The sequence below is a fragment of the Lonchura striata genome, chromosome 4 (assembly GCF_050655825.1).
Source record: "Lonchura striata isolate lonStrDom1 chromosome 4, ASM5065582v1, whole genome shotgun sequence".
Taxonomy (NCBI): Eukaryota; Metazoa; Chordata; class Aves; order Passeriformes; family Estrildidae; genus Lonchura; species Lonchura striata.
In genome coordinates, this window is record NC_140706.1 from 3,164,936 (window position 1) to 3,188,617 (window position 23,682).

The following is a 23,682-nucleotide window of genomic DNA, read 5'->3' on the forward strand; positions in this document are numbered from 1 at the left end:
TGTGAAATCACACAAAGGTTCCCAAACTCTCTGTTAAAAAATCTCCATTTCCAGAGTGCTGACTGAAGGGTTTTGGGACTCAGCTCCTGCTGTCCCACCTGAAATTTAACACAAATTTAACCTGGCTGGCCTTTCACCCACCCTTGCAGCCAAAACTCATGGAAAAGGCACAGCAGCTTTGGTTTTTTGGAATGTCTGTGTGCCTGGGACCTGTGTGGCTCCTTGATGTAACAGGTCAGTGATAGGCTGGGCTGGGGAGGGTGTGGGAATCCTTGAGATACACAGGGAACAGCCTGGCTTTTATTCAGCATGGCAGCCTTGGGAACAAAGGCTGCCTTGCCAGGTTCTGCTGTGGAGAGCTGGGGAATCTCTGCAGGGCTGGGAATTCCCAGCAGCAATCCCAGAGCCGGATCCACCCCAGTCCCTGCCCCGAACTGGTGTCCCTGGGCTCAGCATCCTGCAGGTTTTCCACTTCCTCACTCCGTCCATGTGTGTGTAAGTCCTCTGGATTTTGGAGTAGATCCAGCACGAGCTGATCCCTGCACCAAAGTTCCTGGCTTATTGTCTATTCCTTTTTTGTAAACGGCTTGATTTTTTTTCTTCTTATATAAAATATTACAGTTATTTTTTATGTGCTTCAAACCCTTTGGTTTATGTCTCGTTCTTGGAGCTCCAGCACAGCGGGATGGATGTTGGTGGGAATGAGCAGGAATGTGCTGGGCAAATTGGGGTTGATCTCACTTGGGTTTTACCTTCTTGAAAACAACTGTGGGCAATCCTTGATTGTTGCTCCCTCCCTGCATGTTTCAAGTTCTGGGAATCAGTTGAATTTCAAAACATTTTAAAGGAGGGGGGATTCTTTTTTTAAAGAGCATTAATTATTCTGGGGAAATTGCAGCAGTTTTGGCTTTGATGAAAAATCAAATGAGGAGGGGAGAGCATCATTCCAGAGCAGGAGCTGTGGGGTGGAAGCACCAAAATTAACTGTTCTGTGCAGCTCGGTGGGAGATCCAGACTTTGTCCCAGCAGTGGGCGAGCTCATCATCCCAAAAATGGCTGTAAGGGCAGCACAGTCCCTGTGGATCCTTCAGGAGAAGGTGAACAGAACATTGAGGGAACATTCCCACTGCCAGAGGGCAGGGAGAGATGGGATAGTGGGCAGGAATTGTTCCCTGTGAGGGTTGGGAGGCCCTGGAATGGATTTCCCAGATTTGCCGTGGCTGCCCCTGGATCCCTGGGTTGTCCAAAGCCAGGCTGGACGGGGCTTGGAGCCACCTGGGAATTGGAAGCTGTCCTTGACCACGGCGGGGGGGTGCAATGGGATGGGATTTGAAGTTCCTACTGGTCCGGAGGATTCCATGGTTCGGGTGATGTCCGGGTGGGATCCGGCAGCAGAGGGCAGCAGCCCCACAGCAGGGACGGGGACAGCGGGACAGGGACAGCGGGACACGCGGGGATCCCACCCGGGGGTGACCCCGCTCAGCCGCCCCCACGGGCACGACCCAACGGGGCTTCACCCGCCTGGTCAAGCCTGGAGGAGGAGGAGGAGTGGAACAAAAAATGAGCGGGAGGTCGGCATCGGGCTTGGGCTGGGATTTGGGATTTTGAGTTGGTTGGAGGAATTTCCCTAAGCAGGGAAGCTCCCTCACATCTGGATCCTGTAAAATCCCTCTGAGCTGGGGGTTTTGGGGTGCTCTGCTGTCCCCCCCAGGGAAGGGATGCTGCTGGGGCAAGGGGGCATGGACAACGTGAGCCCAACCCTAAACCCGCCCCTCTTCCAGCCCTGTGGTGCCTCCCCTGCTGGGGACATCGCCAGGGCGACAGGGAACAAGGGAGGGGGACAGCCCCCCTGCAAACACACCCCCACTTCCAAAACCTGCTTTTATTTACATTTCAAGTCAAATCACATGCAAACTCTTGGTTGTTTTTTTTTTTTTTTTTCCTTTCCTGGTTTTTCCTTAAGAAGAGTGTGATTAGCAAAAAAGACGCATTATTAGAATTTTCAAATAGCAATTAAATATACAAAAATAGAGCTTACAAAAAAACCAAACAAACAGAGAAAAAAAAAAAACAAAAACAAAACCAGCGAATGTTTTAAAAAATATTCTGCTGCAGAATTTGTAGTGTTCAAACACGTCTATGAGGCTCCACGCTCCATAAACAGTCCCGAGTTTTTTGGGAGGGGGGGACGGCACCAGGAGGCCCCCGGGGAAGCCGCTGCCGGGTAATACTGACACCCCGCTCCCCAAGGCTGGGAATGCGACTGCTGAGGATGGCAGGGACACCCAAAACCTGTGGGCGAGAGGCCGGGGGGCGGCCCGGCTCCCCCGGGCGCTGCTGCGGGGTTCGGGTGTTTTGGCAAAGGGAGCCGCTGGCCGGACACCCCCGGGATCCACGGGCTGTTCCCAAGGCCGGGATTTCTGCCGTGGCTCTCGCTGCTGCTGAGGCCAGGATGGTGCCCCTTTTACAGGGGCTCCGAGCCCCTGAGGTAGCCGAGGAGGAGCGGCAGCCACCCTCGATGGGTGGGGGGAATCCAAACCGGGGACACCCCACACAGCCACCGCCAGCGGGGTGACGCCGGGTGCCGAGGGGACACCCGACCGCAGCACGACCCCATTTCCCGCAAAGGCAAAGGAACCGAAGGCGAGGAGAGGAGGGAAGCAGGAACCGGCCGCGACGCCCCGAGCCCGCCCCGCGTCCCGGGCACGGGCGGTGCCGGAGCTCGGGGGCCGCGGCGCTGCTCCCGGAGCTCGCTGGCTGCCACCGCGGGGCTGGAGAAGGGAGGTGCTGGAAGAAGGATGTCGTGCCGAGGACGCCGAGTCCCCTCTTGGCTCTGGCGGAGGATCCCAGCCTTCATCCCGGCGGGATTCGGGGCTGCGCAGCTGCGGCCGAAGTGCTTTGGTGGAGTCCGAGCGCCGCGGGCGGGCGCGGGCCGGGCGCGGCCCGGGCGGGACTATACGATGTTCTGGGAGCCGGGCAGCGGCCCCTGCGGCGGGCCCGGGTCCGGCTTCCCGTGCAGCTGCGCCAGCTGCAGCACCGGCATGTTGCACAGGGGACACACCTTCCGCACCTCCAGCCACTTGATGAGGCACCTGCGGGACACCGGGGACACGGGGCGTCAGCGGGGACACGCCTGACGTGGGTGGGGACACCTGACATCAGTGGGGATACACCTGACATGGTGGGGATACACCTGACATTGATGGGGATACACCTGACATGGTGGGGATACACCTGACATGGGTGGGGATACACCTGACATTGATGGGGATACACCTGACATTGATGGGGATATGCTTGACATCACTGGGGACATGCCTGACATCATCGGGGACACACCTGACATCACTAGGGTCACATTGGACATTGATGGAGACACACCTGACATCTCTGGGGTCACATCTGACATCACTGGGGACACCTGACATCACTGGAGTCACACCTGACATCATTTGGGTCACATCTGACATCACTGGGGACATGTCTGATGTCATTGGGGACATCTGAAATTGATGGGGACACACCTGACATCACTAGGGTCACATTTGACATTGATGGAGACACACCTGACATCTCTGGGGTCACATCTGACATCACTGGGGACACCTGAGATCACTGGGGAGACACCTGACATAATTGGGGACACATCTGACATCACTGGGGACACACCTGACATCATTTGGGTCACATCTGACATCACTGGGGACATGTCTGATGTCACTGGGGACACCTGACATTGATGGGGACACACCTGACATCACTGGGACATGCCTGATGTCAGTGGGGACACACCAGACATCCTTGGGGACAAGCCTGACATCACTGGGGTCACATTTGACATTGATGGAGACACACCTGACATCTCTGGGGTCACATCTGACATCACTGGGGACACCTGAGATCACTGGGGAGACACCTGATATAATCGGGGACACACCTGACATCACTGGGGACACGCCTGACATCACTGGGGACACGCCTGGCATTGATGTGGAGCTGCAGAAATCCCCCCCATGCCCCCTACCCAGCCCTGGAGCTTTGCTGCTGCCCAGTTTTTAATTCACCATTTGGGTGCTTTTATGTTTTATTGGGATTTTTTGGGATCTCTGTGTTGATATACAGGGATTTTGTATAGGTATGTTTTATATGTAATTTATATTTATATATAATATATATTTATAGCTTATATTTTGATATAGGTTGTATTATATTTATACAGAAATGCTAATTTATATTTATACTCATACTTACTTATACTTATATTTATAATAGGGATATAAAACAAGAAAAGACCCCCAAAATATATACAGAAAAGGTGTCTGTGAAATTACAAACACAGAATCTGTAAATAAAACACCAGTAATCCACAATCATGTATATAATGTGTATGGATAAATAAAAATAAAAGTTACGTAAAGAACTCTGATACAATCATAATATTATGTATGTTATGAATTATATATAATTTATATAATATATAATATATAATATATATTATGTAATAGATATTATATATAGTATATACTGTATATTATATATAAATGTATAAATTTGTAAAATATATATAATATAAAATATATATTATATAAAATATATATATTTAAAATATAGAATATATTTAAATATAAATTATATATAAATAAGAAAAAAATATATAAAAATATAAACAAACATAAAATATATGTATAAAGAGAAATATATATATAAACAGAGAATATAAAAATGCCTGTAATATATAGTAGGATATTATGTAATTTTAGCATATAGAATATTATATAGTGCTGGTTTATTTTATTATTATTATTATTATTAACAATAATAATAATAATAATTTGTAGCAGGTTTGCATTTTATAAACCATGCCTATATATATTTATACATAAAAATATATTAATATATAAAATAAATATTAAAAAATAAATATAGAAAATGATAAATATAAGGAAATATATATAAAATAAATATATAAAAATAAATGTATATAAATATATACATTTAAATATTCAACATATATTTATATTTTAAGAAATTTGTATATATATTATACATATATTAAAAATTTTTATATATATATATGAGGGGCTTTTCCTGCCACTCCTGCCCCGGGATTGGGCTGGGATGACCCAAAACTTACTTCCTGTGGAAAGCATGTTTGCAGGGACAGATGCCCAGCTCGTCCTTGGGCTTGAACTCCTCCAGGCACACGGCACAGATCTGCAGGGTGTGGCATGCACAGGGAATGTCAGTGCTCAGGGATAAAACCATGGAATTATGGAATGGTTTGGGCTGGAAAGGACCTTAAAGATCACCCAGTGCCACCCCCCGCCATGGGTAGGGACATTTCCCACTATTCCAGGTTGCTCCAAGCCTGGCCTTGGACACTTCCAGGGATCCAGGGGCAGCCCCAGCTTCTCTGGAAAACTTGTGCCAGGCCCACCCCACCCTCACAGGGATGAAATTTCCCCGTAAGCCTTCCCAAATTTTTCTGCCCAAGCTCCAGGATCACAGGCTGAGGCTCGGGTCTCCCTTGAGTGCTGGATGTGACCACCAAAGCTGGGATGTGCCGGAGGTTTTAGGGTGCAGGGGATGGATCCACACTGCAGCCTGGTCCCTGGGACTGCCTGCATTCCCTGGGATAGCTCTGGGAAAAGGAAAAGGCAATGGGATTGTTGCCATGCCTGTCCCAGGGCTGGGAAAGCTGGTGGCTCTTTCTCAGCCAAAACCTCCTTCACCCTGGCAGCCAACTCCTCCTGACTTGTTTTGGATATCCCAGGGGATTTTGGATATTCCTGGGTGGTTTTCCTAGCCTGGGATCTCTCAGTGCACCAGGGCCAGGTGCAGCTGTTGGGGTCACCCCCTGAGGAACCCCCAGGGCCTGGGAGAGGCAGAATGATGGAAAAAAAAGGGGAAAACCAGACCCAGAGGCAGGCAGGGAAGAGCTGGGTGGGAGCTTTCCCTCCACAGAGCTCCGGGCAGCCGCCCCGTCATGCTGGAAAATTCCCACCCCGTCCTCTGCTTTCCAGAAACACTGACTGCAAATGCCAAAATACAAACGCCCCAACTGGGATCTTTCCAAGCTAAACCCTTCCAGGCTTTTCCAAATCCCAGGGAAGAGTTTGAACAGCTCTGTCCTCTTCCCCACAGAGGCCTCGTCCTCCCCAAAATCTGGGAGAGCTGCAGACAGCTGGGAACAGAGGTGGTGGAGGAGGAGGAGGGCTGAGCATTATTGAGGCCATTCCCAGCTCTGGCACATTCCCAAATCCCTCCTCCAACCCATTTCTCACCCCAGGAAGTGCTTTGAAGCCTGTGCTCGACAAAAACCCCACTGCAGGTCGGTTTTTATAGGGAGTAAATCAGAAATAGGGACCAGCAGCAGAAGCTGCTCACAACCCCGGGGCCCTTGGGATTTAACCCTGGGGGCTGTGGGGAGTGGAGGGTCAGGATAAAACGTGGGATAGGCTCTGCTCAGGGGATTAAAATAAAATAAAGAGTGGTTTAGAAACAACTGGAGCCAGTGCTGAGCAGACGAGCAGCCTCCTGGCCGGAGGTGGGTGGGCATTTTTGTTATCTCTAGTGGAATAAATAAATCCAGGCCGTGCTTTGAGGCGGGATTTGAGCAGATTCCTGCTCAAATTCATCAGGAAAAATGGGCTGTGAATAGAAAAGCTCAGCCCCCAAAAGCCTGGAAGGCCATGGAGAGAAATGAAGGTGTCTGAGCCCTCAGGGGGTGGGCAGGGAGGAGCGGATCTGCCTCTTGCAGGAGCCGGAGGAGGGTGTTTATCCTGATTTCAGCTTTCCCTGCCCAGAGCTGTGCTGGAAGTTGTCACTCCCTGTGGTGGCCAGAGGGGCTGTCCCTGCTCAGGGACACTGTTTATGCAAGGCCCAGACTGCCTTGGCCTCCCCTTATCCACAGTTTCTTATCATTGTGATAAAAAGAACACAATAAACAATAATAACGATGCAGGAAAAGCCAAGGGGAGCCGGGAGGAGGGAGAGGGTTTAGGCCAGACTTTTGCAGAGGATCTTTCCCCATTTCCAAAGCCCAGCTGGCTGCATGCTCTGCTCCCAGTGGAGTTGAATTTGAGGGTTTGCCCCCTCCCCAGGGTGAGGAAGAGGAGGGAGAGGCAGCTTTTGTTGCCCCAGGATGTGCTCACCTCATGGAGGTTCAGCTCCTTCACCTTCTCCTTGAGTATGACCTGCAAGGCAAAGAGCTGGGGTCAGGACAGAGCTTCTGCCATCAGCATTCCCAGGAAAAATCTCCACAGAGGGACCCCACTGAGTGTCCCAGTAGAACTGGAAACCCCCCAGTAAACCCAGCACAGCCAGGGGAGCATGAGGGGCCTGTGCAGGGACAGGAGGAGGGGAAAGATAAAACCACAGGGACCAAATCCAGGAGGTTTCCTCCCAAATTTAACCCTCCTGGGTTACCACTTCATTTTCCCTCCATCCAAGCTGAGCACCTGGAGAGGACTATAAATGCAGGACAACTGTGTGCTTTCAGCCCAACTCCACCCAGCTTCCTGCATGGATCAAGGGGTCAGAGGCAGAAAATCCCACAAATCCTGGAGAAAACAGGATGTGGAAGCAGCAGCCTGACAGCCACCTCTGGGCTGTGTCTATTTTAGTTGGTAAGTGCAGGTGGGTGCAGGGAAGAGCTGGGCTTGCCATGGAGCTGCTCCCTGGAAAAGCCCTGTGGATTTAGGGATTTGGAGCAGCCAAGTTCACCCCTGGGAGCAGATCCAGACCCCATAAAATGTGAGTTTGGTGACTGGGGGAGCAATGGCATCACTGCTGTGCAGTGGGTGAGGATGGAGTGCTCCAGAGGTGGAGATGTTCCCACTGCTCAGGACCTCAGTGGAAAACTGGGAGAATTGTGGATGAGCAGGTGAGGGATGGTCCTGGGGGGCCCAGCTGGTAGGGGACAATAAAATCAGCAGGGACAGACTGGCCTAGGTGTTACAACTGCCCTTTGAGGGCCAGAAACCTCCCAAGGAGAGGAACAGCACGAGGAAAACTGATGGATTTGGCACTAGGGAGAAGGGAAGGGAATAAAAACTCAGAGGATCATCTCACCTGTTTGTAGGCGTAAAGCTCTTTGTGTGCCTGATGCCTGAGCCTGCAATGAAACCAGGGAGAAACATGAGGTGAAGCAATAAAAATCAGGATTATTGTAATACCTCAAACATTCCACTTCCCTCCTTTCCAGCTTTAACATGTTATCTTTTACATTTTTGAATTCAGAAATGAGAATGGCCACAGGAAATGACATGTTTAGGCAACACCCAGCTTTCCCTGTCGCTGGCAGGGCAACGTCTCCATCCCAAAGCACACAACTCCTCCCTTATCCCTCTTTTCACCTCCCTGATTTTCCAAGCAGGCATCAACCACAAAGTTAAGACCAGAAAAAGTGGGTGAGGAAATCACAGTCTTCCATAAATCCCCTCAGTTTCCAACCACTTCTGCTGGCAACAACTCCCAACACGGAATGCAGCACCGTTTCTCAAGGCATGGGGGTTCAGACCTGAGGAAAGCCCTGCTCCCACTCCAGCAGGGACAGGGAAGGAGACTCCCTGCCCAGAGGTTTCCCACCAAAGCCCTCATCACGCTGCTTGGGTGACACTGGGTTCCTCAAACTCAGCTTTATCCTCAATTCTAAGATCAATCAAACCACATCCACTCCTGGAGCGAAGTGAGAGATGGAGATGAATGGGATGGGCCTGTTCCAAGAACACCTGATGCAGTGGGAAGTCCAGCAGGAACTTTAGGCCACGAGCAAAGTGCTGGTTCCATCCCCTCCCTCCACAGACTCCCCTCTCCAGAGTCAGAGCCAGCAGAGCACTCCACAGGCATCTGCTGGCTGGAGAAACCCATTATGGTCCTAAAATAAATACACTTAAAATTAAAATAACCAATATTGCCTCTCATTACCAGACATGGCATTTAATAAACTGCTTGGAAAACTCAGGAGGGAAATCCCTAGGGCTGAAGAGTTGGCCAAGGACTTTCAATACAGAGTCAATGTGTGGCTGCAGGGCTTGGAGAGCTGTAGGAATATTTTCCCCAGCCAGCCCCAAGTGATTTCAGATGGGAAACCCCCTTGCCTGGAATTTCTATTCTCCAAAAATATTCTGAGGGTGTCTGAAATCCCTGACTGCTTCAACCTGAGCTCTTGGGGGTTTTCCAACCCTGCCACGCTGCAGTGGGGGAGTTATAAAAATGGGATGGAAAAAGATTTCCTTATGTCTGACACCCTCCCCAAAAATGTCAAAAAACAGAAGTCGAGGGATGGGTAAAAATACACCTTAATGGTGCAAGGAGAGATGCAGATAGTTGGTTCCTGAGTCCCAAATGTCACAGGGAGCCATCCCTCCTGCTCCAGCAATGCTGCCTTGGCAGGAACCCGCCTGCCACAGAAAACACCGGCAGGCGGGGAGGAGGAGGAGAGGAGGAGGAGGAGGAAGAGAAGGAGGAGACGACTGGGGTCTCATCCCTCTGGCAGTGACCCTGAACAGAAACATGAGCAGAAGATGCAGGAACAATGGAGAGAACAGGATGAAACCAGCCCAGCCCGCAGGGAGCCGGTGGCTGGGAAGGCGGTTATGAAACACAGATGGGGAGAGCGAGGCGTGTGGCTGGAGACACAGGCAAGGGACAACTCGCCTGGAATGGGAAGCACCATGGGAAGCTCCCTTTGTGTGGAGCACTGAGTGGCCACCAAGGGTCTGGCCCCCGTGAGCCAAAGCCACTGGAGCAGCTTGGACCAGTGGTGGGGAAGAAGCGACCAGCTGGCTGTGGATCTGCACAGCTCCGTGGATCTGCAATGCCTTGGGCTGGTGCTGAGCTAGACAGGGGGGTTTTCCCAAAAAAACTCCTCCCTGGAGGGTCTGGGGAGCAGCACGAGCACAGCTGGTGCTGAGGCGTGAGAGCTCAGCCTGCTCCTCCTTGCCCTCTGAGCCAGATGGATCCTGGTGGGATCTGGTCCAGCTGTGGTGAGGAGACCCTGGATCCTGGCAAGTGCTATTCCCTGTCGGAGCTGGCTCCATCCAACTCGAGTCAAGTGCTGTGACTCCCAAGGAATCCCTGGCAGATGTCTGACCAAGATAAGGGACCGCACAGTGCCTGGCTGCTGATCCTGTGTGCTGTCACCCTCCCTGAAGGAACAACCAGCTCTCCTGGGCTTGGGATCTCTTTCCACAGGAGTGGGAGTTCCCTGTTTCTCTGGGTGACCGAATCACCTCAGCAAGTGAACAACAATGGGGATAAAATGCAGAAGAGAATTTTTTTGCAGGTTTATCTCTGAGATTTCCATATTAGATTCTTTATAATAGAAGGAGAAAAGTCCTGGGCACTGGCTTTTAATCCCATCATTGTGTTGCTGTCCCCAGCTCAGCCAGGCTCCTTGGGCTCTTCATGGCATCACAGAATTGTGTGGGTTAGAAAAGGTCTCTAAATCATCCAGCCCAACCATTCTCCCAGCACTGCCAAGGCCACCACTGACCATGTCCCCAAGTGGCACATCCACATGGCTTCTAAATCCCTCCAGGGATGGGGACTCCAGCACTGTCCTGAGCAGCTGTGCCAGTGCCTGACCATCCTTCAGGCAAAGAAATTTTCTCAATATCCAATCCAAACTTCCCCTGGCCCAGCCTGAGGCTGTTCCCTCTCCTCCTGTCCCTGTTCCCTGGAGCAGAGCCCGACCCCCCGGCTGTCCCCTCCTGTCAGGAGCTGTGCAGAGCCACAAGGTCCCTCCTGAGCCTCCTTTGCTCCAGGCTGAGCCCCTTCCCAGCTCCCTCAGCCTCTCCTGGTGCTCCAGACCCTTCTCTACCTCCATTCCTTTATCTGACCACAAAATCCAACCACTGTGTTGGATCCTGGCAGGTCTGAATGATGAAGGAAACAAGCCTATAAAAAAAAGAGGCTTTTTAGGTGCTGTGTACCCTGAGCCTCCCAGAGACTTTGAGCTGCTCCAGGCTGGGCAGGGATGAGCCCTGAATGAGCCACAGCAAAGCTCAATTTGAGAGAGGATGCTGCAGACTTGATCCACAGCAAGGGTGGCATTCAGTTCAGCATCCTTCTGGACTGGGTTTTATGGGACCAAAGGAAACATGAGTATATCACTTTCATTAATTCTCCAGAGATCAGACACAACCACCTGCCTGCAAAATCTCATTTCCTTGTTCTTCCTTTTTGATCTGTAATTTTGCTGAGCAGAGGCAGCAGCCATGAGGGACCTGAGCTCTGACCAGAGTGGTCTGCAGCAGCAGAAGAGCTCAAGGTTCACCTGAACACTGCACAGGCAATGAAGATTTTTGTTGTGAAATTCCTACTGGACTCTTGCTTTGAGCCAATCCAATTTAAAAAATGTCACTTTTCCTTCCCTTGGAGCGGGCAGCACAGCACAGCCTGTATTGACACAGCTGCAAAGCACAGCCCATGACCTCTCTTTCCCCAGAACATCTTTTATTTAATGCCACCAGCTGTGTGATTTGGGATGAATACACCTGATATTGGCTCTTCCACACTCATACCCAGGTGGGGATGTGGGGAGAGCAGCAGGGACTGCTCTGATCCAGAGCAGAAAATGAGAACCAGGGCCTGAGAATGGTGTCATAAGCCTTGCCTGGTGTTTGCCTAATATTTGGAGATGTGGATATATGGGAAAGGAGGGAGAGGAAGGGGTGTGTTGATGCTGCACCTATGGGAAAGCCAGGAGCTACTGTTACCAGCAAAGAACCCCCATGGATGGAAGCAGAGCCCTGGAGCTCTGGAGGAAACCACCCTGTCCTTCTGTTGGTCTCTCTGCCCTTGCAGGTGGGTGGTCCTCATCCTGTTGTCCACCTACAGCGCTTCCCAAACCCCACCAAAATTCAGACTGTTATATCCCAGATGAGCTGAGATTACAGAGCAGCTTCCGTGGAGGTGGATGCTCCTGGGACACTGGCACAGCTAAAACCCACAGCACAGCAAAACCCTCCCCAGTGCGGGCTGGAGGATCCTGTTTTGGCTCTGTTCTGCCAATAAAAGAGCTGAAGGAGGAGGGCTGAAGAGCCCCTTGTAGAGTCTCTCTAGGGTTTTGGGCTATAAAGGGATCACTGGATGACCTAATCCAACTCCACATCTATCATGGGTTGCTAAATAGCACCTCAGGAACAGGAGCCAAAACGTCTCATCCGGAAAGGTCTTCGGTCTTGATTTAAGGACGTGAGGAGACGGAGGACTTGCCACTTCCTTGCTGGCTTCTCTCACCGGTTACTCACCCTCTCTCTCTTACAACACGCCTCCAGCTTCTAAATTTAAAGATTTTCTGGCTTGACCTTCCAGACATTACTCCTTGTTATTCCTTCTTTGGGGCATAACACACCCAGTGAGTGCCCAGGAAAATACTCTCAAAGGCCAAACACCTCTGCAATTTTCTAAGTGAGCCATATAGACCCAAGCTCCACCTGAGCAAAACAACTCCTTGAGCTCTCTGAACACCTCAGGTCTATTTTCATACACATTCAAAACATAATTTTTATAATTGTGGGAAAAAAAAAAAAATTAAGATATGATACCCAAGCAGCCCAAATCACCCCTCAGTAAACCTGGTTTTGGGCTCATCTGTGAGGTTTTGCTTCATACAGAACTGAAATTGGGTAGAAATTATCAAGTATTTAGAAGGTTGACATTGAAACCTTGCTTCCCTGGTCTACAAGAGCAGGATAAAATATTTTCAACACCCTCTGGATAGAAAACCTGGTGGGACTGGCTGCTGTCGTGCAAAGAGAGACTGGGTACCTGTTTTTACAGGAACACAGGGAAGGGATGTGATGGAAGCACAGCTTGCAGGGTGCTGGGGCCAGCTGGAAAGACAGAGAGGAAGGAAAGGGGATGGAAAAGCTGGAGAGAAGAGCTCTGGGAATGCAGAATTTTGGCTACCATTGCTGGCAGAATGATGACCTCTGCTCCCAGGCACAGGTTGAAGCACAGCCAGCCACCCATCTTAGGTTATCAGCCCAACTCATCTCCATCACCACCTTGATTCTCAGGCACTGTGATTTTTCCCCACTTGCCTCATTTTCCCTCTGTCAGGAAGAGCTTTTCCTCTCAATTAGAAGCCCAACAATCTCCCCAATGGCCCATAAAATAATTAAAACAAGCCCCAAACTGGAACAACCTTTAACCCTGCCATCCTGCTCCCCTATTGCTCAGATTAGCACATCAACTCTGCATCATTAATCTCCAAACTGTGCTGTTGAAGGAGCAATTTGTGTTCAATAACCAACGGAGCAGGTATTAAACATTCCTCAGGCACGCAGGACACGAGTTACTCATTACAGAGGGAAATGTGTTGAAACATTAAGCAGAAAGCAGGGACCATGAAACATCCCTTTCCAGGTTTTCTGAGAAGCTGACCACAATTCCATACCTTTATTAGCAAATGTGTATCTCCTGGTTTTAAGTGGATAATGTGACTGCTTTGTGGCACATCAGGCTGACATAAGATGTGCCAAGGAAATTGGTGGTGCCAAGGAAATAAGGTGCTGCCATCCTCTTTTTGGGATGGAGGGATCACTGATGGGCCTGGAAGCAGGGAAGCTCTTGGGGAACATTCCCATACAATATTCCCTTACCTGATCAAGTAGCAACAGAAGAGCAAACTGAGGATGAAGACGAAGATGGCTGTGCCGAAAACCACGATGTATATGTTGAGAGGAAGGTTCTGGAACCCGATGTTCGGCATCCTGAAACTGTAATGCTGGAAGTCTGAGCTCATGGGTAGGCTGTGGAGACAGGGAGAAAACACATGGATGTGACATTCCTTAGGGATGCACTTTGCAGACCAGCGGTCCCCTGAATGGATATGGAGGGGGCTGGAGATGACTTCTCACTCATCCCCCCCCATCTTTGCCCAAAACCAAGTTCCCATCTTGGTAACCCTGAAAACAAAGCAGGGCTGCATCAGCTGGGGCTGGGATTTTCCTTCTCTCACTGTTAGCTTCTCCTCCAGCTCTTTTCCTTTCACACATCATCCTTCAAGTTAAAACACTGGATGAGACTAACAGCAGGAATTGCATCCAAGCAGCCCCAGCTGCAGCCAGCATCCCTCAAACCCCACAGTAACTTGGTAAAAATACTGAAAGCAGCCAGGAAGCCTTGGAGCAAGGCAAGTTTGCCTTCCCTGCCTCTCCAGTGGTTTCTGACTCCTCATTCCATAGAAATCCCCCACCAAAGTCATCAAAGATGAAAAGGAAGAAGACAAGGACATTCCCAGGACACACAGCAGTGACGCTGAGAGAAATTATGGGGAGACTATGGACTCTGTAAAGGAGACTTTGTTTGTTTTCCCATCTGAGACAAAGGTTTGGTGGTTTAAGAGCACTTCTGCAGGTTTCAGCTTTACTCCTCAGCACAGCCCCAGGCTCCTTCCCCCCAGGAAAGCCCCGAGGCCAAGAGGAAGAGGCAGCAATTTTGGCTGTCATGTCCCACGTCTGGGACCCGTGACCAAAACCTCCCTCCCCTTGGAGAACCCCAATTAAACCCCGAGCAGCTGTCTGGGATAACGATTACAGCAAATCCTCTCCCCTAGGATTTTAATTGCTCTTATTTATTATCTCTTATCTTCCTATCATTCTCTGTACCGTTCGCCCTCAGATAATCACAACCGTTGCTGGCCAGGCATAAAGTTCCCCTGCCCCCAGCTTAGAAAAGGAAGTTAAAAATACACCTTGTTTTCCCTTCTGCCCACGGGAGAGCAACGTGCAATGAAGTTTTACAAGCAAGGAAAGTACCTGCAGTCTGAGCCCTGTTTCCCAAATAAAATCACCGAGGGATAACAAAACCCTCCCCTGGAGCGGGGAGTTTTCCACGGCGCAGTAATTGCACAGCTCCTCATTTCCTCATTTTGCACAGGGTGGGAAGACAGTGGGGAAACTGCAGGATCTGAACCCGCACATGCCAGGGAGCGATGCTCCAAAATCCAAGTGTCCTCTGAGAGTCCCTTCAAGCAGCATCCTCACTCCCAAATCTCCTTTCCCCCCTTGAGGCCCTTTTTTTGCCAGACCCTGTGGGGCTTTCCTCTGACTTCCCACGGGGAGCAGACTCACCTCTCATCCCGGCCGCCTCACCGGGACTATCCCCTTGCTGAAGGCAACATCCCTGCCAGCCCCAAACACCCGCCCGGGAGCCTCCCTGCTCCGGCTGCTTTCAGTTTCCTCAGCTCGCTGGAAGTTTCGAGGAGATTTCTGGTAAAGCCTGGATTTGATTAAAGCCTCCAGAGACCAACACGCATGTTCAGAACCTCTCCTGGCCAACGTGGAAACGCTCTGAGAGCTCGGGGAGCCGGCACATCCCCCTGCCAGCGCTGGTGGGGATGGGATTTTATAGCCCAGCAACCACCCAGCAGCTCACGCTCCTCCACCGACGCCTGTTCCGCTCAGCTGAGCTGTTTTGCTTTGCAAATAAATTTTAAAAAGCCCAATCCAGCCCCCAAACCTTTGTTCCCAGCTCCGGCGGAGTTAAAGCGCAGCTCGGCGGTGCAGGACTGGGTTTGGGTTTCAGTCCTGCTGGGTCAGAGGGATTTGGGATGGGTCAGGGGCTCCCCTCGGTCACGCTGGTGGCATGAGGATGTTGCTGACCCACCAGTGATTATCAGCTGATAATCACTGCCTTTGGCCAAGGCTGGCTGCCTCTAGTTCCTCAAACCACCCCAGAGAAAACTCCTCAGTCTGGGAAAGCTCCAGGTGACTTTTTTGCAAGGAAGGAGAAACAACTTTTGGAGTACAGGTAACAAAACCAACCAGCACTGGACTGTAGCTTTTCTTTCCTTTACAACTCTTTTAACTTGTGATGCTCTTCTCAGCAATCCCACTACACCATTCTGTGGGTAAGGAACATCCAAGGCTGCATTTGGAGCAGCAAATCCCATCAAGCCAGAAAAATTCTTCATGCTTGTACACATCTGAGCTGTGCTGCTCTTGCACCAGTCCCCACATCCATGAGCACAGCTAGGAACCATCACAGCCCTCAGCAAATAAACAATCAGCAGAAACAGAGCTCACACCAACCCCCAATATCCCACTATCCTCTCCAATGGAACCATTTCCCTAATATTTTGCTCCAAAAGGACGCCAGAAATGCAGCCATGACCTACCTGCCAGCCATGTCGTGGGGGCTCAGCCTCCTGGGGACAGCCTTTCTGTTCCCTGCGGTGCAAATCCAGGGAATCCCACACCAGATTCATCCAACCCCTGTGTGAAATAACCTTCTCCACCTTGGAGCTGCCCTGGTCCTCCCTCCCTCCTGCTGCAACAGCTGAGAAATGTTACAGCAAAAAGCACTGAGGTTAAAGGGGAAAAATCAGTTGGTCTGCCCAGGATCCAGGAAACTGTTAATTTTAAAAGACTCCAGTGAAATCTGATGACTTCAAGCAGCCAAGCTTTGGGTTTTTTTTTTTTGTTTTTTTTTTGTTTTTTTTTTTTTTAAGGGGAGTGGGGGGAGGAACTGTATTTTAAGCTGCTTCGGATTTTCAAGGGCACAGCCAAAAGAAATAAAAAATGAGCCATAAAGAAGGATGAAAAGTTTCTGGTGCAGAACAAAAGCCTCCCTGTTGCTCTCTCCATAGTCAAGGCATCTCAGGGCAGGGAGATGATGCTTGTGGGGCATCCATGGCCCCCAGTAGGTCCCTGAAACCTCTCGGATGGGGGACACAGGCTGCACATAGAAAAGGGAGCACTGGCACAGCTTGTCCAGAGGAGCTGTTGCTACCCCTGCATCCCTGGAAGTGTTCAAGACCAGCGTGGATGGGGCTTGAAGCAACCTGGGATAGTAGAAGGTGTCCCAGCCCATGGCAGGGGTGTAGAACTGGATGGTCTTTAAGGTCCCTTCCAACCCCAATGTAATTCCATGATTCTGTGAAAAACAGCAAGGAACAATGGTTGCTTGTCCTGGGATGCAGAGAGCCACAAACGGCAGAACAACCTGAGCTCCACATCTCCTTCCTTACACCCTCCAATGACTCAGCAATGTGGGGCCAAGCAAATCCACGTTTCTCCAAGGAGGACAAAACCCAGCTTTAATTAAAAGCCAAAGCGCTGGTTAATGGCCCATCGAGCAGCCAAGGAAGGGAGTGTCACAGGTCAGCGAGCTCCAGCCTGGCAGGGCTTTGATTACACTTGGGCTGTGAAAGGTAAACCTCACAGGGCCACGTCCCAAATTAATCCCCATTAGAGCCACAGCAAGCCCTTAATACTGGGGCCAACCTCGTACCCAGAGCATTCCTCAGGAGATCTCACAGGGATTAATAAAGGATGCAATTGTCTTCTCACAGGTAGAGAAACTGAGGCAGGGAGGAGGAGGGGAGCGACGCAGAGCTGTGGTCCCTGAAGACAGGGGGTTGACACCAGGGATGCCACTTTAAGCAATGTCATGGGCTGAAAGCTGCAGATTTTTTGCTTTCCTGCTGCTTTGCCACATGGATTTGAACTGTGTGTTCCTTCTTGGGCTTTTACTTATTAAAAGGAGCTGCTTGTTCTTTTCTAAAATAATTGATTATTATTTATTTATAACATCAGTGCATAAAGGGGCCATGCATGTGCTGTGCATCCTCACACCTAAATACAGCACACATGCTGGGTGGAGCGGTGGCTTCTGCCTCTGCTGTTGTAAATAAACTCCTGTTTTTAGAGGGATTTTCTTTATGTTTTCAAGACAAACAACCTTCTCCACAGGGGTTCAAAGCAAATTCAGACTGAATCTCCTCAGCCATTAGCTGGATGGAGCTGGTGGTCTGGGCATCCCACAGGACGGGCTGGCAAAGCCAACCCATCTCCAGGAAACACTGGGCTTCAAACACCCAGTGGAGCCAGACACAGGCAGGCCTGAAATCACAAATCTCAAGGAAAAGTGAATGCTAAGCCGTGGCCAAACTCCAAGCTGGAATATTTTATCGGTGGGAAAGGTTTCAAGCGGGCGTGAACGGCGTCTCAAGTTTCAAAGGCGTTTCGCAACGTGTTTCAGACAGGTTTAACCAAAAGCCTTATTAACTGGTTGAAAGTTAAACTGGGAGCAGCTGACAAGACCTTTCTGAAACAGCCCAAGCTGTGTTGCAAAGCAGGGTATTCTTCCATGGAATGATTCTACAGGAGGAAGGTTATTTAATGGCTATGACTAGTGGGATAATATTTAAAAGAGAGATTCTTCCAGGTGTTAAGAAGCAGCAGCCAGAAACGCCCTCGTTTAACTTGCAGGCAAAAATTCCCCCTCGTGGACCCCAAAAGCAAAGCGAAGCCCTGACCTCAAGCAGCTGGAAGGAATTTCCTTCAGCTCCGTCTCTGGAGCTGGTCCAGCGCCAGGATCCGCAGCGTGGCGATGGGAAAATCACAGGCAGCTGCAGAGCCAAACCCAAACCAGCATCACTGTTGCTCCAGAGATACCACACAGCTGCACCACCTTTGCCTGGCACGGAGTGCGGGGAGCTCCAGCCAGAAGTGATGGCCTTTGCTGTCCAAAACTGAGGAACAACAGGACTGAGCATGGAGGGGGAAACAAAAACTCTTGGCATGATGCAATTTTAAAGAGCTACGATGCTACCATGGGGATGCCACATCCAGTGCCAGCTCCAAGCATCCAACCTGGCCCAGATCCTTCACTCCACAAAGCTGGTAGGGAATGGAGGAGCGTGAGGGATGGTGCAAGGCTTGGCAGGGTTGTTGATTAGGGAAGAAGGAACATCACAACAGGTCCCTCACACCGCAGGCAGAGCTGTACCGGGATCCAGCAAAGCTTGGCTGGGGTGATACAGCACCATCACAGCAACAGACAGAACTTCTGGGTGTCAAACAGTACAAAAACCCATTTGTTTCACCCATTTTGGCTGCCTGCAGGCTTGGGGGTGCTGGTGGGTTTTTGTTGTGTGCCTGGATATTCAAGGAACCAAACTGACCTCCAAGCACAAGGCACTTTGGACCTTTGCTCCCTCCTCCCTGAGAGCGGATCCAATGCTTTTTTTGAACGGGAATCAGGAAATTTCCTGGCTGTGTTCCCCAGCTGGCTGACACCAAACACAAAACCTTAACCCTCTCCACTGCCTCTGGGCAGGGGACACAGCAAGTGATGTGACAACATGACAAAGCAATTGGAAAAAAATAGGGAAGCCTAAGGAAAGCAACATCCGGCATCACGACTGTACTGTTGCAATTTCCCGCAAGTCCTTCTGATTCTAGACAGTTGAAGAAACAATTAATCCCAGAACTTTAAAACTGAAGAGAACCTTTAAGTGGGAAAATGTTTTTGCTACCACTAGCAGAGAAATGTGCAGAAATGGGTCAGCTGCAGCTCCCATCACCCATGGTAAAGTCAAGTTCTTTCTCCCAGCGCTGTTGGAAAAGCAAACCAGAGGTTTGCTCAGGGCTGATTTTGCAAGTTCCAGGAAAACAGGCAAAAATAAATAGAAAAAAAAATAAAATCAATAGCACGATTTAATACAGTCTGGAGGAGGGGGAAGCAGAGTTTGGAGGAGAGCTCTGCTTGAGCTCCCATAAGGAATGAGAGTTGGGAATCACTTCCCAGGAGGGTTTGAAGCAGAGCTGGCAGCGGCTCTCTTGGAAAGGCTCACACGAGCTGCCCAAGGACAGCTCAATTCACTGCTCAGAGATGAAATAACACTTGAAGCATTTTTCCCCTTTGGCCCTGGGGATTTTTAATTTTTTCTCCCCCTTTTCCTGGCACACAGTTCCAACGTCACGACCTGGTGAGCTCACTCTTCCTCCCAGAAGTGTGGTGGGAAAGGATGTGCTGCTGCCTCCTCCTGCCCCCAGCCCTCTTTGTACTCCTGAGGTGAAAAGAGGAAGCAGGAGCCACCACTTCTCTTGATGGGCTCATGGTGGAGGGACACACATTATTAAATCTGGGTGTATTTTAGCCCAAAAAGAGCAATGAGAGCAGAGGCAAGTGGGAATAATCTCCCACCTTCATTTGTGGTAGGTTTTCCTTGTTCACAGTGTTCCCCAATGAACACAAACTGGAAGCTCCATGAGAAACACTCAGCCTACGCAGCTGAAGGGTCAGAGCAGGGAAATTGGTGTTAAACACTCCAGAGAATTTGAAAATTCCTAGGTGATGACACAGAGCTGTGGGAAACAATGGGGACTCCCTAAATATCACATCTGTAGGAAAAAAAATCCCACTTTGATCAAGCAGTCTACAGGCTGAACCAAAACTAATCACTTTCCATGGAGCCAAAGAGCAACTTGCCCTCTGCACTCCAATACTGAGAAGCAGATGGATTAAACAACTTCCTAAACCCCTTTTTTCCCCCATTTCCTAAGCTCCTTTAATGAGAAAAAAAAAAACAAAAAACCAGTGCAACACAGAGGGATCAATAATCCTACAAAATCCTGCTGGAGAGGAGCACCCTGAACCAGTGATGGGATCACAGCTGCCAGCAGCCATCCTACAAGGGCAGTCAGAGGAGCCAAGCACAGTTTGGGAACAGGAAGGCAGAATGATCTCACTGACACCAAATAAGGTTGCTAGGTTATGGATTTTTGTGAGGGGGGGCATAATCTGAAAGGGGATCCAGATGGCTGTAAAGCCTTGTGGTGGAAAAGCAGCATGAGGCCAGAGAGGGAAGAATTCCTCTTTATACTGCTGCTGTCTGCTCCTGGATCCTGGGTTTCAGTCCTCAGGAATGCACTCTGTGGACCCTTTTTAATTGCATCATTTATATTTGAGGTAAAAATTAAGAAGAAGAGCCACTTTGATCCAGCCAAGGTTGTATTTTACAATCCTGACAGCCTGAAAAAGGCTTCAGGAAAACTCAGACAATCCCAAACCCAGCCTGCTGGGAATTCACACCAATGCCACGTCACTGCTGTTTCCAATTTTTCCTAATACTTCCAAAAAATGAGCTGCACAGACAGTCCACCCTTTCCTGGTTTTGACCCAAGTACTGGGATTTAGGGGAGCATTATTTTTTTTTTTTATCATTCCTTCTCCCTTGCTAACAGAGACTGGAATGGTTTTGCAACACTTCATAGAGTCCAGTATAAAAACCTCCTGGGAGTTATATGGAAACAGGACAAAAACTGCTTCACCTCTATGGGACTGGCACAAGAAAGGTGGCTCCAAGGATGGAAAACCCCTCAAAATTTAGTTGGAAATGGAAAATGGAACTTTTCCACACCCAGACTTGCACAGCCAAGTGAGGTGCTTGGAGAGAAACATTCACCAACCAACAAATGTATCTCCTCCTCTGTCACAAAGTCTCAGCACCAAGGGTGATACCATGGGATATGATCCTTTTGCCCTATTCACCTGGAATCGTGGCCTGACCTTAGTGGGGTGCAGAAAATGAAGAGACCTTAGTGAAGCACTGGCACAGGTTGTTTAGACAGGTTGTGGATTCCCTACCCCTAGAAATCTTCAAGGCTATTTTGGAGCAACCTGGTCTAGTGGAAGGTGTTCCTGCTCATGGCAGGGTGGTGGAATGAGATGCTCTTGAAGGGCCTCTCCAACCTAAACCATTCCATGATTCTGTGATTCTAAAATCCAGGTGTACCCATACCCCAGGGGTCTGTAACCAGGAGGTGGATGGACAACCAGGTGTAAATTTCCAACATCATCTGCCCACACCCCTCCTTTGCCCAGGGATGCTGCTTCTTACAGGGGTTCCTCACAAATTGAGCCCTAAATAACCAAAAGCCCAATTTACAGCTGTGCTGCTGATGCAAAATTTGTTTTAAAGAAAAAAAAAAAAAAAAAAAAAAAAAAAAAGCAAAGCAAACCTAACACCTTTTGTGAGTTACTTAAAATTTACATTTTTCTTGCAACTGGCTGAACAAAACCTGCTGAATATTTTCTGAATGCTTCAAGGCTACAAAGCTAAAAACCACCAGTGGGAATTTCAGGTGTGTAACAGTTTGCTGTTGGATCTCCATGAATTCCCGGGTGCTGAATCGCCTGCTAGAAGGGAAAATATATGAGTGGCACTAAGGAGGTGGCTTAGCAACGAGCAGGCTGGCAGCTTTGAGTGGCTTTTTAAAGGTCAAGAGAGAACACGATGTCTGGAGCCCTCACGTTCCATTTTTTTTACTACAATTTAATGATATTTCTGGCCAGCCTGGTTATTAAATTGCCACCTCACACTGGCCAGCCACACATCTGTTAAACCCAGGCTTTAAATTAAGACCTTCCCCTCCTAAATATCCCCTTTCAACCCATTCCCACCTTCACCACCGTGGTGGGGGGGAAAAGCTTTGTCGGGATGAAACACAAGGAGAGGTCCCAACACAGAGGGGATTTTTGGGAGGTGCTGCTGAGCAGCATCATTGAAATTCAGTGGGAGAAGCCAGTTTTCCTCGGCTCTGTGGGGGCTGCCATGTTAAATCACATTTGGATTCACAGTACAAGGCTGCTAAAATACCACCATGGCGCCTATTGGCACATTTCAATGAAAACACCGTGGCCTCATTAGTAGAGTGGAAATTATGAGCTTGTCTTTGTATATATTTAAAAGCTTGCCTCTGAAACTCTACTGGGTTGGGGCCAGGAATTCCTGGCTCCGAGCTCCTACCACTCGGCAGTTCGGGATCTCTTTGCTCACACAGGTCAAGCGACCACGCAGCCATCGACCCGGGAGAAAAGGCATTTAAAACCTGCCCTGAGGGGAGAAGCAACAGGGTTTGAACTAAACCCTCCTCCCTGTCAGCTCCCTGTGAACTGGTTAGGGAGCAAGTCCTAATGAAAGTGCAGGTTGTAATTAAGAGGATGCAGGAATGTGGGTGTGTGGAGTTTCATCCTGCTCCCAGCTCTTGGGGTGAGAGCATCCCGTCGGCCCAGAAGTGCCGTTCCCCTCTGGGGATGGACCACAAAAGCCCAAATCCTTTGAAATGAGGGGGAAACTCGTGAAATAACATGTTTTTTCAGGACCTGGTCCTCTCAAGATGGGAATTTGCAAGTCTCTGTGAAGGAAAACTTTGGGCTCAGCTCCCTACTTACCTGCACGGGTGCCGCAACGCAGCCAAGCCACGCAAACCAAACGTATCTGCTTGAACAGCTACTGCGGTTTGGTACCAGGGATGCTGGAAGAAAAGAGAAAAACACCCTAAAAATTGCACAAAAATCCAGAGGGAGCAAAGGAGAGGATGAAGACATGGTTTTTAAACGCTTGGATTCGCAGAGGGTCTCAGAAATTGCTTCAGCTCTTGGTAACAGCACAGAGATCCCCTTTTAAAACACGGCGATGACGTTATGTGGCATAGAAAGAATGGGGGGGAGGCTTGGCTAATCCTCACAATTTTATAAGCATCTGAGACACTAATCCCTTGATCTCATTGAAAGGGATTAGAATTACTCCCTTGCCAGGAAATTTAAGAAGTTTTCTACCAGATGTAAACAAAAGCATGGAGCAGCCTGCAGAGACGGCTGCCACACAGCGAGTCCTCACAGAGAAATCTGCATCAGGACTGGTTTTGGGGTGGAAAAGGGGGATTTCCAACCCAGTGCTGCAGAGGATTGTTTGGAATGATGTGGGTATCCAAGACAAGCCTGATCAGTCCATCCACAGTAGGACCAAGACAGGATCCCATCCCAGGCAAGCAACCTGCCAGGGCTTCACAACTCATCTTTGGGCTCCAACTCTTATGGAAATGGATGCTCCAGCTAAAAAAAAAATCCATCCCATCCACCTGACTTATTCTGCAT

The 23,682-nt window shown here is 49.6% G+C and overlaps 1 protein-coding gene and 1 long non-coding RNA gene across 8 annotated transcripts in view; both read right to left on the minus strand.

Moving 5' to 3' along the window:
* Positions 1-1,867: 1,867 nt before the first annotated feature.
* The window catches only part of RNF24 (ring finger protein 24), a 29,457-nt gene continuing 7,642 nt past the window's right edge, over positions 1,868-23,682 (minus strand). For 3 of the 7 annotated variants that reach the window (XM_077782695.2, XM_085577473.1, XM_085577471.1), the window contains exons 2-7: positions 22,978-23,060; positions 13,614-13,763; positions 8,074-8,116; positions 7,155-7,196; positions 5,135-5,214; positions 1,868-3,092 (exon numbers count right to left, since the gene is read on the minus strand). In XM_077782695.2, the coding sequence (XP_077638821.1) occupies positions 2,954-3,092; positions 5,135-5,214; positions 7,155-7,196; positions 8,074-8,116; positions 13,614-13,756 (447 nt within the window). In that variant the 5' untranslated portion in view covers positions 13,757-13,763; positions 22,978-23,060 and the 3' untranslated portion in view covers positions 1,868-2,953. The other 4 variants (XM_085577474.1, XM_085577470.1, XM_021535760.2 and 1 more) reach the window with 4 other exon arrangements.
* LOC146767489 (uncharacterized) lies at positions 9,091-13,607 on the minus strand. Its single transcript, XR_014954592.1, has 2 exons — positions 11,282-13,607; positions 9,091-11,231 (listed from the first exon to the last, which is right to left on the minus strand). It is a non-coding gene; the product is annotated as an uncharacterized LOC146767489 (long non-coding RNA).